Source organism: Thunnus albacares, chromosome 12, assembly GCF_914725855.1.
Source record: "Thunnus albacares chromosome 12, fThuAlb1.1, whole genome shotgun sequence".
Taxonomy (NCBI): domain Eukaryota; kingdom Metazoa; phylum Chordata; class Actinopteri; order Scombriformes; family Scombridae; genus Thunnus; species Thunnus albacares.
In genome coordinates this window covers 31997678-32014089 of record NC_058117.1, presented here as the reverse complement: position 1 = coordinate 32014089, position 16412 = coordinate 31997678, and the positions used below count along the sequence as shown (strand labels likewise).

The 16412-nt window shown below is 41.8% G+C and overlaps 2 protein-coding genes and 1 long non-coding RNA gene across 3 annotated transcripts; all 3 read left to right on the top strand.

Moving 5' to 3' along the window:
- Positions 1-7285: 7285 nt before the first annotated feature.
- LOC122993963 (tripartite motif-containing protein 16-like) lies at positions 7286-9242 on the top strand. The gene has a single exon (XM_044368458.1). It carries the CDS (start codon positions 7517-7519, stop codon positions 9197-9199), a length of 1683 nt encoding a protein of 560 aa, XP_044224393.1. The 5' UTR covers positions 7286-7516; the 3' UTR covers positions 9200-9242.
- Positions 9243-11757: 2515 nt separating this feature from the next.
- Positions 11758-14216, top strand: LOC122993977. The gene is made up of 3 exons (XR_006406474.1): positions 11758-11999; positions 12649-12759; positions 13830-14216. It is a non-coding gene; the product is annotated as an uncharacterized LOC122993977 (long non-coding RNA).
- A 259-nt stretch (positions 14217-14475) lies between these two features.
- On the top strand, positions 14476-16130 carry LOC122994059 (tripartite motif-containing protein 16-like). The gene has a single exon (XM_044368596.1). The coding sequence runs from the start codon at positions 14476-14478 to the stop codon at positions 15661-15663; it is 1188 nt and encodes a 395-aa protein (XP_044224531.1). The 3' UTR covers positions 15664-16130.
- The last annotated feature ends 282 nt before the right edge of the window (positions 16131-16412 follow it).

Sequence of the window (16412 nt, the reverse complement as noted above, 5' to 3'; positions counted from 1 at the left end):
GAGGGAGACTGAGGAGGGCAACATAGATGCCAAGCACAGGTATAAACAGCACATGGAGGAGGACAGTTACACAGTCTCAAGTTCTGGCTGTGACAACACTCTTCCAGACACACTCAACCAGTTCTTTACTCACTTCAGCCGTCAGAATACAGAGGTCAACACCTGTCCTGCACTAACAGGGAAGAACCAGACCATCAAACTACATCAACACCAGATCAGATCCACACGGCACAGAGTCAGCAAAGCAGCTGGACCAGATGGAGTACTGCTGACCAACTAGCAGAGGTATAAACTAACATCAACCTCTCGCTAGAGCAAGCTTTAGTCCCCACCTGCCTTAAGTCAGCCACTATTGTCCCAGTGTCCAAGAAGGCAGCAGTGAATTGTCTGACTGACTATCGCCTAAGCCTCATCATTGCCAAGTGTTTCGAGAGCCTGATTTTCTCCCACATCAAGGCTGCCATCCCTGCTGATTTTGATCATCAGTTTGCATATCAGACCAATAGATCAACAGATGATGCAGTCATAGCAGCTCTTCACACAGCCCTTACACATCTAGAACAGGAGAACACAAGTAAGGATCCTGTTTGTTGATTTTAGTCTAGCATTCAATACAATAATCGAAACAAACTGGTATAAAAACTGAGTGACCTGGGTTTAGACAGTTCACTGGTGCTCATGGATACTGGACTTTCTAAGCAACAGACCCCAAAATGTCAAGATTGGAAGTCACACCTCCTCAACTCTGATCCTGAACACAGGAGCACCACAGGGGTGTGTACTCAGCCCCCTCCTCTACTTTCTCTTCACACATGACTGTTCCCCCATTCACCCCTCCAACACCATTGTCAAATTTCCAGACGACACCACCACAGTGGGACTGATAACAAACAACAATGAAACAGCCTACAGGGAGGAGGTTCAACAACTGGCTGACTGGTGTTCACATAACCTGGACATCAACTCCACAAAAACTAAGGAGATGATAATAGACTTCAGAAGATCAAGGCAAATTGGGCACTCTGCCCTCTGTGAGGGGGGGAGGAAGAGAAGGTTTAGAACTTCAAATTCCTGGGAATCACCACAGAGCTCATATGGTCTGTAAACATCTCTCACCACGTGAAGAAGGCCTAGCAGAGACTACACTTCCTTAGGAAGTTGGAACAGTCCCACCCCCGACAGCTACTGCTGGTAAACTTTTACCGTGCCACCATCGAGAACCTCCTGAGCTACTGCTGCACAGTGTGGTACACAGCTGTACTGTGGAAGACCGGAGGGATCTGCAACGGGTGTTGAAGGATATCATTGGGACCACATTACCACCTCTGAAGAACACTTACACTGGCAGACTTCAAAAGAAAGCCATCAGTGTCATAAAAGACCCAACCCACCCAGACACTGTCTGTTAACACCCCTCCCCTCTGGAAGAAGTTGCAGGACAATCAAAAGCAGATCAACAACCTCTGTTCACCCCCCACTGCCAAAGACTGAAAAAGACTGACTGCTTTGAGCAATAACCCCCCCCCATCCTCTGACACCTCCACCACAGACTCCAGTTCCACTCCCAGGACAGAACTCGCTTTCTTGATGAGCTAATCGAGTCTATCACCATCAGCTGCCTTCACCTTGCTGCCCGAGCACACTACAGCATAGCAGATGATGCTGGCCACCACCCAGTGATAAAACATCTGCAACATGGTTCTGCAGACATTGAAAGATCTGAGTCTCCTGTGTAAATACAGACGGCTCTGACCTTTCTTGTACAGAGCCTCTATGTTTTTAGTCCAGTCCATTTTATTGTCTATGTGGACGCCCAGGTAATTGTATTCCTTGACAATGTCCACCTCTGTTCCTCTGGTGCTGACTGGGTTCAGACAGGTCCTTTGTTTCCTAAAATCCACCACCAACTCCTTAGTCTTTGTGATTTTGAGTTGCAGGTGATTTAGTTCACACCACTCCACAAAACTGTCCACCAAACTCCTGTACTTAGCATCCTGTCCCCTTGCTGATACAACCCACATTGCCCAAGTCGTCCAAAAACTTCTGCAGGTGACAGGACTGTGGGCAGTATCTGAAGTCTGAGGTGTAGAGTGTGGACAGGAGGGGAGACAAGACCGTTCCCTGAGGTGCCCCCATGCTACTCGCTATTATGTCCAACACGTTGCTCTGCAGCCTCACATACTGTGGCCGACCTGTGAGGTAGTTGGTGATCCAGGCCACTTGTGGAGTATCTACCTGCATGTCCATGAGGTGTTAAAAGCACTTGAAAAGTGAAAGAATTTGACTCTCACATTGCTGCCTGCCTGTGTCTTCCAGGTGAAGGTGCAGCAGAAAGATGATGGTGTCTTCCACTCTAATGCAGGACTGGAAGGTGAACTGCAGAGGGTCTAATGATGGCTCAACTAACTAATTGGAGGTGCTTCAGGACTAGCCTCTCCAGTGACTTAATGACATGTAAAGTCAAAGCCACTGGTTTGTAGTCACTGAGGGGGTTTGGGTGCTTCTTCTTGGGGACAGGAACAAGGCATGATGTCTTCCACAGAACAGGGACAATCCTCAGGCTCAGGTTGAAGATGTGCTGAAGAACCAAACAGCTGTCAGGCTGTCAGGCCCTGCTGCCCTGCCTGGTCTACTGAACTCTCTTCTCACATCCTCTGCTGTGATGGTGATTGACCCTGGAGAGCTGTTAGAGAACACTGATGGGGGAGTGGAGCAACAATGCTGAGGTAACTGGACAGGAGCCAGGAGAGTCGTTGAGGAGAGTCGTTGATGAGAGTTGGTGGGGGAGGGGAGCAAGGGGAAGGATGTTGAGGTAAATGGTGGTGAGAGGGAGCCAGGTGGAGGGGGGTGGAGGTAATGGACAAAAGGAGAAATGGACAGTGATGGTTCTCATGCCACTCCACACCTCACAGATGTTCTTTCCTCCCTTCCTTCCCTTCCCTCCCTCTTTCACCCTCTGTGATCTTTTCCCTCAGTTCTATCTGTGCCTTCTTCATTGGTTTATTTAGTTTTTAGTTATTAGTGATTATTGTTAGAGCCTTATTGGTGGTTTACATTATGATCCTCACAGACTGGAGGTTTTAGGTCGGGGAAAGCTTTCTGGTTTATTTTGCAGTAATTTCAGTTTATGCTAATGTAACAAAGTTAAAATGCACTTTATTGTCATTTAATGATTCTGTTGAGTATTCGTGAATTTTATCTTAATGAGTTATTCTTCTTTATATTTCCTGTGGAAATGAGCTTGCTGCACATTGCCTCTTCTGTCCCTCCTAAGTTTCCGTAGCCTCCTTCTGCCCCTCACAGCAATAAGGTCCAGCTGTGGCCTGTAGCACCTCAAGCCGCGTGTCCTCCACGCTCCTTTTACCATTGTTCAGCTGTGTTCAGCCAGCCTGATAGGTGTAGAGGGTTATCAGTAACCTCTTGCTATCTTCTCATGCAAACACAGGATCTCATCTGGAACACAGTTCTAATGTTTTTTGGGGTTTTTTTATACAGCTACCATGAACTATCTTGCAGTAAATATTTTAAGGGTCATTCAGCCAAATCGGTGCCATTTGCATGTTGTAACTTCTAAAAATTAAACTTCATTCTGTATCTTTTTTTCAGCACTGTACCTAATAACACACATTTAACTATTCAAAATGTGTCACGGTAAATCTCAGGCCATTTTATTTATTTTTTACATTGGTTTCTAAATGACAAATTCTTCATATGAGTAACAGGACTGAAAGTAACAGGACTGAGTTTTTAGTATAACATCAGCAAATACATGAGATGTAGCCACATGGCATCAATGCTAATAGCATGAGAACACTTAGCATCTTCAAAACATAATAACATCTAAGAAATAATTTAGGTAACAGGACTGAACATTAAGATTTACATTCTCAGTTATACTTACAATATGATCAAAAATAGAGAAAATTGAGTGAAATAACTTTTATTTGGTCTTCCCATGGCCTTAAGGAGACTCAAATGATGCTACTTCCTATTGATCATGTGGATTTTGGAAGGAGGGAGAATGTGTTGGGGTAACAGGACTGAGTGAAAACCTGGGGACACGATTAAAATCTGTATTTTAACCAACATATTATGAATTTTCTGATAAGAAAATCTATTTTATGTCTAAATTGGAAATAGAGTCACACAATAATACAAAAAAAATCAATATTTCTGAAGGATTCTAATCATTATATTTAATGGTGAAGTGTAGTGTTAGAAAGTGGGGACAGGCTAAAATCCTATTTTTTCAGCGTTCTAGGTAGTTTTTATTAAGGTTTTACATAATGTATCTTCAAATTGTAAATAGGAAAAAGTGCAAGACACTTTGCTTGATAATTTAATGTATTATACAGATAATTCTCATGCATAGTTATGCATGAAATGTCCTGGGGAAGGAAAAGGCACTGATCCAGTGGAATGAGCTGTAAATATGTAAAATACTCCCGTAGTCACGGATTTATTTTAATTTACCATTATCACTGCGTCCCATGTAAAGATTATTTTGATAACAGTAACAACAGAAAGAAACTAATGAAATCTTTGTCCAAATTTGTCCTTTTCATATAATTTTGAATGTTTCAAACACTCACACAGTAAGATTATGTCTGCAAAATGTAGAATGCTCTGACTTGAATAAAAGGCAGTTTGACTATGAAACAGAAATTTGATATATGAAATTTACCATTTAAAGACATTATTATTATTATTTTTATAAATAAATTTTTCCTCTTCCAGAATGACAATGGTCATTACTAATAACTAATTATCATTATTAAATATTATTAGGTTCTCTTCTTTTCTTTTCTTAACTTTGCCATTTTGATAAACAATATATAATCTGTGTAAAGTTCACTGAAAGTTATTTACACGACTAATCAAGGCAGACAATAGATAGATTCAGTATGATTGGCTTATGCACATGTCGATGATGTTGATGAATACACAAAGTAAGTACAGACATGGCTGGTTGTAGTCCTGTCAGAGCTGGAGGCTGCAGTCTGACCAGAGGAGGGATGTATGGAGGTCTGAGGTGAAGGACGACGACCAGAAGAGTCTGAACAGACGCTGGAGGGACAGAAGTCAGTGCGACTTCGTAAACTGTCTGTTTATGAACCAACAGCAGTAAAAGTTTAATTCCTCCTCATGTTGCACTGATGCGTTAAACGACTGAAGATGAGACAAGTTCATGCAGACACAGGAGTTTTACTAGGCTGAATAATAAAAAAAAAACACAGACAAGCAAAATAAACATTACTTAACTAAATCAGTTTATCAGTCTGACTCCACCAGAGATAATAATGCTACAGTGATTATCGATAACGTTACGTTATGAATATAAAATATTCAGAGATAAAACAACAGTCTCTTGCCGTTCATCCGGTTCCACTGCGGAGAAACAGCTGAATACATGTCAGGAACAAACTGACTGAAGGCCAGCAGATGAATATAAGCACCAACAAAGAAAATCCTTGCGAGTTTCATTCACCGCGGACATAAAAAAAGACACGAATATCTCAAATTTGGGCTTAAATTTCCAGCGAAGTTAGTTATAAACTTTGAATCGCTACTTCTGCCGTCTTCGCTTCCCGCGGATTCAACCAGCGGAAATACAGACAGCGCCACCTGCCATTGCAACCCACGTTGCGGTCGGAGGTGGGATTACATCCCAAAGGTGTAACTGGAGGCTAAAGCCGCGCCCCCTGATCTACAGCCCGCACACCCTTCTCATTTGCTGTAGCCTCCTTCTGCTCGTCACAATGCCGTTTTCATTGGTGCAGGTAAGTTGTTTGGAAAAAATGCTTCTACGCTATTTTATTGTTGTCTTTGGAAATTTACCCGTTTATGTTGTAACCTTTAATGCATATTGTTTGCTGTTAATACTCTTACTTTACCCAGCTGTTCTGTGTTGTTTTGACTGTTTATATAAGTTTTGTAAATGTTTTCAATTAATTTTCTGGGCTCCATTTGTATTACTGCAGGTCGCCCTGTGTCACGTGACCAACGTAGCTAGAGGTGCAGAAAAAGACCAGAAGGACATTAATGAGTTATATTGTCTTCTGCAGGTATGTGTTTTCCTTTGTTAAATGTTATAATTTTAGTTGTCTCTGTTTAGTCACCCAACCCCACGCACCTTTTCACTTTGCCCACCAGGTTTCACTGTTTTACCTTTTGAATATCGTTTTTCATTGTTTTGAAATTTGTTGTTATAACGTAGGTTAACTGTTTTTAATAGTTCTCTACTAGTAATGTGTACACTAAGCTGAGTACATACTGTAATGTCAAATTAATGTATCTGTATGTATTTTAAGAAAAAGAGTGAAATCTGCACAGTGCTGTTTTGCATTGCTGAGGGAGCAGAGGAGCAGAAAAAGACCAGAAAGCAATTAATGGGTTATATCGTCTTCTGCAGGAGCAAATAAATGCTGGAAAATAATCCCTTAAGTGGCAGACAGCAAGCTCCTCTCTGTACACTGGGGAGTCATCACAAATCCCAGGAACACTTTGGCACCAGAAAGCAGAGGGGAGCAGTGTTTTTAAATGAGAAATGAGCTTTACTGTTCAAAGGGTGAAACAAACAGAATCTCTTTAAAACTCAAACACAAGCTCAATTCTTCTGAACAAGTGCCTCCCTTCACCAGAGTATACAGTGAACTGGTCGCTGTGCATGCAGAGTATCACCTGCCTGTAAACATGCATGTGACGCGGCAACTATCACATATAATGTTGTCTGGATGTTAGAGGCAGGCGTTCAGTTACACTAGGCAGCTTTGAGTACGTATATTCTGGTTATCAGCTGCACATGTCCCGGTGCTGGTTTAAAGTTAAAGAGTTAGTTCACAAGACTGGTCCATGCCGGGTCTATGCAGTATAGCAGTGCAGTGTATGTACACTCTAGGCTGTTTGTCAGTGAATAAATGCTCCCACTCCTCAAGATTCAAGCCAAGTTCCTGTATCTTGCTTACCACTTGCTGATTAAAGTGAAGGGGGTTAGCCCTGAAGTTAGCGACAATGGGTTAGCCAAACCTGACCTGGCTCACTTAGGGTGGACTGACCTTTAAGGTGGACTATCTATTCTCATTGTATTCCCAATCTCAACCGCTGCTAAACACAGAACAGACAAATGTCTGGCTGCTGAGTCTCTTCTGAGTTTTATTCACCCCCCCTCCCTTGTAATATATATATAGCAGGAAAAAAGATATCACAATGTTTTTTTCCAATATCATGCAGCTCTACACACTATCTCTTTAAAATTGCTCCTCTTCCTGTAATGAATCAGCGCTTGATCACACCTCCCTCTTCTGCTCTCAAACACAACAAGCTCCACTCTGTGCTCATATTTCCTTGTTCCCTCTCCTTCAGATCTACTGTTTGAAGATGGGTGTCACCAACACGTAATGGATTATGAGAGCTGTCAGCCTCCATTCACTGCAGAAATACATGTTGTCCAGATCAGAGCTCAAACTTGTTCAGCTACTAAGGAAGTGAAACTCAGTCATTGCCACTGAGAGCTGAAATGGAGCAGAAAGGAGTTCAGCTGGACCGAGAAACCTTTTCTCTTCTCTGTTTGATCTGTCTGGATCTACTGAAGGATCCGGTGACTATTCCCTGTGGACACAGCTACTGCATGAGCTGTATTAAAAGCTTCTGGAATGGAGAGGATCAGAGGAAGATCTACAGCTGCCCTCAGTGCAGACAGACCTTCACACCGAGGCCTGTCCTGGTGAAAAACACCATGTTAGCAGCTTTAGTGGAGGAGCTGAAGAAGAATGGACTCCAAGCTGCTCCTGCTGATCACTGCTATGCTGGACCTGAAGATGTGGCCTGTGATGTCTGCACTGGGAGGAAGCGGAAAGCCCTCAAGTCCTGTTTGACTTGTCCAGCTTCTTACTGTAAGAATCACCTCCAGCCTCATTATGATGCACCTCCATTAAAGAAACACAAGCTGGTCGACCCCTCGGAGAAGCTCCAGGAGAACATCTGCTCTCGTCATGACGAGTTGATGAAGATGTTCTGCCGTACTGATCAGCAGAGTATCTGTTATCTCTGCCCTGTGGATGAACATAAAGGCCACGACACAGTCTCAGCTGCAGCAGAAAGGACTGAGAGGCAGAGAGAGCTCGAAGTAAGTCGACAAAACATCCAGCAGAGAATCCAGGACAGAGAGAAAGATGTGAAGCTGCTTCAACAGAAGGTGGAGGCCGTCAATCGCTCTGCTGATAAAGCAGTGGAGGACAGTGAGAAGATCTTCACTGAGCTGATCCATCTCATCCAGAAAAGAAGCTCTGATGTGAAGCAGCAGATCAGATCCCAGCAGGAAACTGAAGTGAGTCGAGTCAAAGAGCTTCAGGAGAAGCTGGAGCAGGAGATCACTGAGCTGAAGAGGAAAGACACTGAACTGAAGCAGCTCTCATACACAGAGGATAACAACCAGTTTCTACACAACTACCCCTCACTGTCACAACTCAGTGCATCTACAGACTCATCCAGCATCAATATCCGTCCTCTGAGATACTTTGAGGATGTGACAGCAGCTGTGTCAGAGCTCAGAGATCAACTACAGGACATCCTGAGGGAGAAATGGACAAACATCTCACTGACAGGGACTGAAGTCGACGTTTCACTACCACCAGATCCCAAGACCAGAGCTGGATTCTTAAGATATTCAAGTGAAATCACTCTGGATCCAAACACAGCAAGCGCATATTTGTTGTTATCTAAGGGGAACAGAAAAGCAGAAGGAATGAGAAAACAACTGCCTTATTCTAGTCACCCAGACAGATTCACCGGATGGTGTCAAGTACTGAGCAGAGAGAGTCTGACTGGACGTTGTTACTGGGAGGTGGAGTGGAGAGGTGGAGGAGTTCGTGTAGCAATCACATACAAGAATATCAGCAGAGCAGGAGGCTCGACTGAATGTGGATTTGGATTCAACAACAAATCTTGCGCTTTATATTGTGACAATAACGGTTATAACTTTTTGTTCAACAACATCAAAACTCCCATCCCAGGTCCTCGTTCCTCCAGAGTAGGAGTGTACCTGGATCACACAGCAGGTATTCTGTCCTTTTACAGCGTCTCTAAAACCATGACTCTCCTCAACAGAGTCCAGACCACATTCACTCAGCCTGTCTATGCTGGAATTTGTCTTTGTTATTATTCTTATGGAGACACAGCTGAGTTCTGTAAACTCAAATAGACAGAAGTCATTTCAGACTTCATGTGTCAGATTCTGTGTTGTCATTCTTCATTTTTTTTGTCTCCATTGTTTCTGAGAGCTTGTTGCTGTGGTGTTTCTGATCCGCATAGAAATTAGCTGTCAATCAAACTGGGATTGTCAATACTTTATTTTCTGTTGTTGTGTTGATGTTTTGACTTTCTTAAATGTCACTTTTTCCCGTGTTTTTATCCATGGAGGCTATCACTGCTCATGATGACGCCTTTTACCTTCACTGACATTTCTTCAGATGAAAATGTGAACTTCTCTTTGCTGTAAATGTTAGATTCATGTTTGTATTTGTATGCTGTTGTTTCTCTTTCACTTCAGTGTCTTAAACAGAGAAAACAGCAGAACTTCCTTCATCATAGATATTTTGTTCTCACTACTTTGTAAATTCATACAGAAATGCACAATCAAACTGTAATTATCATGATAATAATCTAGGAGATGATTTATTGTGTTCTTCTACATAGCTGACATTCTGGGTTAAACTAACTGATTGTGTGGATGAAGTGAATCTGAACATGAAATCATTGAACAAGAGTCATTTAACAGACTACTGATTGGATGTGTGAACAATCTGAACATAATCAATAAAAATGTTTTTTCAACAGTGAGCAAAGTATTTTCTTCTGTCTTCATCTCAGGATCTCATTCAAAGCTTCTGGAGAAAATGTGAAACTAAAATGAGAGTTTATTTGAGGCAGTTTTCCTCCTGAAACACCACAAAGTGCAGAGTTCATGTTCAGAGCAGACAAATGTTTGTCAGTCAATCTGCATTTAGTGTATTTAGTTGACAAAGTCTTTGTTATACAGGCCTAAAAAACTGAAAAATATTTATTGACAAATTAAAGGAAAAACTGGTCCAGGTCTGAAAGCTTGACCCCTACAGTGAGCGGATCTGGTGGCTCTGTTATGCTTTGGGGGGCATTTTGTTGGCATGGTTTGGGTCCACTCGTCCCCTTAGAAGGAAGGGTCACTGCTAATCAATACAAAGCTGTTCTGAGTGATCACCTTTATCCTATGATGAAACATTTCTATCCTGATGAGATTGGTCTCTTCCAGGATGACAATGCCCTAATTCACAGTGCACGAGGGGTCACTGATGGTTTGATGAGTATGAAAATGATGTGAATCATATGCCAAACTTAAACTACTGGATTAATTTAAAAGGACATAATGAGGATCATCCAACACAAGATACATTAAAACCCTGTTTGGAAAAGGAGAAGAAAGAAACAAAATGTTTTCGATGGACCAATGAGCAAAAAGCAAAAGAACTAGAAATAACTGAAATAAACATTAGTCCAAAGGTACCACTCTCACTAATAATGCTTTGATGCTTCCTGACCCTGTTGTAGATCTCACATTACTTGGCAAAAAAAAGCAAAGATAAGGTGTTTATTTTACCACAGACAATAAAAACCCATATAGAAAATAACTACTACAGCTATGTTCAAATTTATAGAGACTAAAGAACTCAGCTAATAAAATTGGTATTTCATTTATAGTTCCAGATTCGAACATTAAAATTTGCAAATGAATCAGTCATGGATTATCAGTGTATACTGGGAAGACACTAGCAATTTTTTTTAGCACTACAATGAGTTGAAGATGTGAGACCATGAACAAAGGCAATAACTAAAAAAGTAATCCAGATCTACAATGACTCTTACCCATTCTCTCCACTCAGCATTTCAGTTGCTGCCATCAGGCCACAGACTTAAAGTTCCAATGGTCAGGAAGAACAATTACAAGAAATCATTAATTATTTCAGCTGTGACCACCCTCAACAAGAGCCTGTTTAAATAGGCCCTTTGGAACTTGCCTATAATTATTGTGTATTGTTGTGTGTGACATGTGTTGTCTTGTATGCCAGTGCCAAAGACGAATTTCCTTTTCATGTAAATTTAATGGACAATAAAGTAGTCTGAATCTGAATCTGAGACCTTGAGGGCAGTAATATGTTCTAATTCCAGCTCCTCATTAACCAGCTTGAAGCACAGCCATTCAGACTGCAGACCAGACATTGTAATAGAGATGTAACTAACACAATGTAGAATTCAAATGATGAGATTAAGTATGACATTTGTACGGATATCAGCACATTTAGGAATCAAAGTCAATGAAAGAGCTGAAAAATGTGCAAAGGAAACCACAAAAACGGATGACACTGACATCACAGCACCCTTTAATAAAATGGAAATGAAGACCACAATTCAGCATAAGTTGACAGAAAGGTGGCAAAGCAGTGGGAAGAAGAGAGAACAGGAAGGTGATTGTACAGAAAAGAAAAGTAGGCATGATGAGAAGCACGGGGAGAACCGGAGAGAGTTTGGTCATACAGGATTAAACAGTACATTATTTCAAATAGGAAAACATAATACAGGAAGGTTTTGTGATCGTGAAGAAGCTTTAGAACATGTTATGCTTTACCTTCCAAAATATGATGCTGAGAGAAGGGAAGTGATACTGAACCTTAAAGAAATAAAGTTTAGCTTTGATTTACGTGATCTCTTACACAGAAGTGCTGGGGAGAACTGTTATCTATTTTTTTTCTAATTTTCTTTTCTTTTATGTATTACAAGAATGAATTAATGTTGATTTCTGATCCCCACTCTATTCCAGTTGGTGGCGGTAATGCGCCGTAACGTTGTTTGGCAACCACCATAAATCAAGAAGAAGAAGAAAGCCACTTTGCTGCGCATCGCCTTTTCCTTCCCTCCTGAGTTTCCGTAGCCTCTCTCTTCCTTCTACAGTGTCGTTTTCATTGTTACAGGTAAGTTGTTTGGAAAAAAGCTGCAGCGCTATTTTGTCGTTTACTTTTGAAATTGAACCGTTTATGTTGTAACCTGTAATGCATGTTGTTTACTGTTAATACTAGGACGTTACCCAGCTGTTCTGTGTTGTTTTGACCGTTAATATACGTTTTGTAAATGTTTTCATTTAACTTTCTGGGCGCCATTTGTATTATTGCAGGCTGCCCTATGTCACGTGACTAACGTAGCTCCACAGAGATTTTAGCATCCATTTCCTGTGTAAATTCTGTTATTTTGTATATTTAGGAGCAGAGATGCACAGAAAGACATTAATGAGTTATATTGTCTTCTGTAGATATGTGTTTTCCTTTGTTAAATGTTATAATTCTCGTTGTCTCTGTTTAGTCACCCAACCCCACGCACCTTTTCACTTTGCCCACCAGGTGTCGCTGTTTTACCTTTTGAATATTGATTTCCATGGTTTTGAGATTTGTCCATTTTAATAGTTCTCTACTAGTAATGTGTACATATTGTGATGTCTAATTAATATATCTGTATGCATTTTAAGAAAAAGAATGAAATCTGCACAGTGCCATTTGCATTGCTGAGGGAGCAGAGGAGCAGAAAAAAGAACAGAAGGCAATTAATGGGTTATATTGTCTTCCACAGGAGCAAATAAATGGTAGAAAATAATCCCTTGAGTGGCCAATAACAACCTCCACTCTGTACACTGGGGAGTCATCTCAGATCCCAGGAACACTTTGGCACCAGAAAGCAGAGGTGAGCAGTGTTTTTAAATGAGAAATGAGCTCTACTGTTAAATGCTGAAACAAACAGTATTGCTTTAAAACTCAAACACAACAAGCTCCACTCTGTGCTCATTTTTTACAGTATTAGGGCTGCACAATATATTGTTTTAACATCAACATCGCAATGTGCACATTGTCACTCGTCACATTGCAGGACGTGTGATGTTAAGTAAGGTGAATTAACTCCAACATGTCATGCTACAGCTGTTGATGTGCTCTGCTGAAGGGGTGTACTTGATCATTTTATCAAACAACCAAAGCAGGCCCAACCAGTCGCCTACCACAACTTGAAAATGAGTGCTGCCTGTTTTGGTAGTTTGATAAACTGATGCACCCCTTCACCAGAGCACACAGTGACCTGATCGCTGTGCATGCAGAGTCTGCGTATCACCTGCCTGTAAACATGTGCGGGACACGGCTACTGTCACAGATAATGTTGTCTGGATGCTAGAGGCAGGCACCTCAGCTACACCTCGTCCCAGAGCTGGTTTAAAGTTAAAGAGTTAGTTCACAGGGCTGGTCCATGCCCTAATGTTAGCAGTATAGCCGTGAACGTAGCAGTGCAGTGTATGTACAGTCAAGGCTATTTATCAGCGAATAAATGCTCCCACTTCTCAAGACCCAAGCCAATTTCCTGTATCTTGCTTACCACCTGCTGATTAAAGTGAAGGGGGTTAGCCCTGAAGTTAGCGACAATGGGTTAGCCTTACCTGACCTGGCTCACTGAACTTAAAGGTGGACCATCTATTCTCATTGTAGTCCCAATATCAGCCACTCCTAAATGGTGAATGGACAAATGTCTGGCTGCTGAGTCTCTTCTGAGTTTTATTCACCCCCCCTCCCTTGTAATATATATAGCAGGAAAAAAGATATCAATGTTTTTTTCCAATATCATGCAGCTCTACACACTATCTCTTTAAAATTTCTCCTCTTCCTTTAATGAATCAGTGCTTGATAACACCTCCCTCTTCTGCTCTCAAATACAACAAGCTCCACTCTGTGCTCATATTTCCTTTCCCCCCCCCCCCCCCCCCCCCTTAGATCTGCAGCTTGAAGATGGGTGTCACCAACACATAATGGATTATGAGAGCTGTCAGCCTCCATTCACTGCGGAAATACATGTTGTCCAGATCAGAGCTCAAACTTGTTTAGCCTCTAAGGAAGTGAAACTTAGTCATTGTCACTGAGAGCTGAAATGGAGCAGAAAGGAGTTCAGCTGGACCAAGAAACTTTTTCTCTTCTCTGTTCGATCTGTCTGGATCTACTGAAGGATCCGGTGACTATTCCCTGTGGACACAGCTACTGCATGAGCTGTATTACAAACTTCTGGAATGGAGAGGATCAGAGGAAGGTCTACAGCTGCCCTCAGTGCAGTGCGACCTTCACACCGAGGCCTGTCCTGGTGAAAAACGACATGTTAGCAGATTTAGTGGAGCAGCTGAAAGAGACTGGACTCCAAGCTGCTCCTGCTGATCACTGCTTTGCTGGACCTGAAGATGTGGCCTGTGATGTCTGCACTGGGAGGAAGCGGAAAGCCCTCAAGTCCTGTTTGACTTGTCCTGCTTCTTACTGTAAGAATCACATCCAGCCTCATTATGATGCACCTCCATTAAAGAAACACAAGCTGGTCGACCCCTCTAGGAAGCTCCAGGAGAACATCTGCTCTCGTCATGACGAGGTGATGAAGATGTTCTGTCGTACTGATCAGCAGATTATCTGTTATTCTTGCCCTGTGGATGAACATAAAGGACACGACACAGTCTCAGCTGCAGTAGAAAGGACTGAGAAGCAGAGAGAGCTCGAGGTGAGTCGACAAAACATCCAGCAGAGAATCCAGGACAGAGAGAAGGATGTGAAGCTGCTTCAACAGAAGCTAGAGGCTGTCAGTCTCTCTGCTGATAAAGCAGTGGAGGACAGTGAGAAGATCTTCACTGAGCTGATCCATCTCATCCAGAAAAGAAGCTCTGATGTGAAGCAGCAGATCAGATCCCAGCAGGAAACTGAAGTGAGTCGAGTCAAAGTGAATATGAAGAAGCTGGAGCTGGAGATCACTCAGCTGAAGAGGAAAGACGCTGGGCTGAAGAAGCTCTCACACATAGAGGATCACGTCCAGTTTCTACACAACTACCCCTCAAAACTCAGTGCATCTACAAAATCATCCAGCATCAATATCCGTCCTCTGAGATACTTTGAGGATGTGACAGCAGCTGTGTCAGAGCTCAGAGATGAACTACAAGAAATCCTGAGGGAGAGATGGACAAAAACCTCACGGACAGGGACTGAAGTGGAAGTTTTACTACCACAACTAGAACCCAAGACCAGAGCTGGATTCTTAAGATATTCACGTGAAATCACTCTGGATCCAAACACAGCAAACCCACTGCTGTTATTATCTGAGGGGAACAGAAAAGCAGAAGCAATGCAAAAACAACAGCCTTATTCTAGTCACCCAGACAGATTCACTAATTGGTGTCAGGTCCTGAGTAGCGAGAGCCTGACTGGACGTTGTTACTGGGAGGTGGAGTGGAAAGGTGGAGGAGTTCGTGTAGCAGTCGCATACAAGGATATCAGCAGAGACGGAGGCTCAAATGAATGTGGATTTGGATTCAATGACAAATCTTGCGCTTTATATTGTGACAATAAGAGTTATCACTTTTTGTTCAACAACATCAAAACTCCCGTATTAGGTCCTTGTTCCTCCAGAGTAGGAGTGCACCTGGATCACAAGGCAGGTATTCTGTCCTTCTACAGCGTCTCTGAAACCATGACTCTCCTCCACAGAATCAAGACCAAATTCACTCGGCCTCTCCATGCTGGAATTTGTCTTTGTTATTATTCTTCTGGAGACACAGCTGAGTTCTGTAAACTCAAATAGACAGAAGTCAATTCAGACTTCATGTGTCAGATTCTGTGTTCTGAGAGCTTGTTGCTGTGGTGTTTCTGAACTGTACAGAGATCAGTTGTCAATCATACTGGGATTGTCAACACTTTATTTTCTGTTGTTGTGTTGATGTTCTTTAAATGTCACTTTTTCCTGTGTTTTTATCCATGGAGGCTATCGCTGCTAATGATGACGTCTTTTACCTTCACTGATGTTTCTTCAGATGAAAATGTGAACTTCTCTTTGTAGTTTCATGTTTGTATTGATGTATTTGTATGCTGTTGTTTCTCTCTCACTTCAGCATGTCAAACAGAACACAGCACAACTTCATCATTGATAATTTGTTCTCATCACTTTGAATGTACAATCAAACTAATAATCATGATAATAATCATTTATTATGCTCTTGTACATAGCTGACATTCTGGGTTAAACTAACTGTTTGTGTGGATGAAGTGAATCTGAACATGAAATCATTGAACAAGAGTCATTTAACAGACTTTACTGATTGGATGTGTGAACAATCTGAAGCTTATATAATCAATAAAGTTTTTTTTCAACAGAGTATTTTCTTCTGTCTTCATCTCAGGATCTCATTCAAAGCTTCCAGCAAAAATGTGAAACTAAAATGAGAGTTTATTTGAGGCAGTTTTCCTCCTGAAACACCACAAAGTACAGAGTTCATGTTCAGAGCAGACAAATGTTTGTCAGTCAATCTGCATTTAGTGCATTTAGTTGATAAA

Coding starts and splice junctions, on each gene's coding strand:
- LOC122993963 (XM_044368458.1), top strand. CDS start 7,517: ATGGAGCAGAAAGGAGTTCAGCTGGACCGAGAAACCTTTTCTCTTCTC.
- LOC122994059 (XM_044368596.1), top strand. CDS start 14,476: ATGTTCTGTCGTACTGATCAGCAGATTATCTGTTATTCTTGCCCTGTG.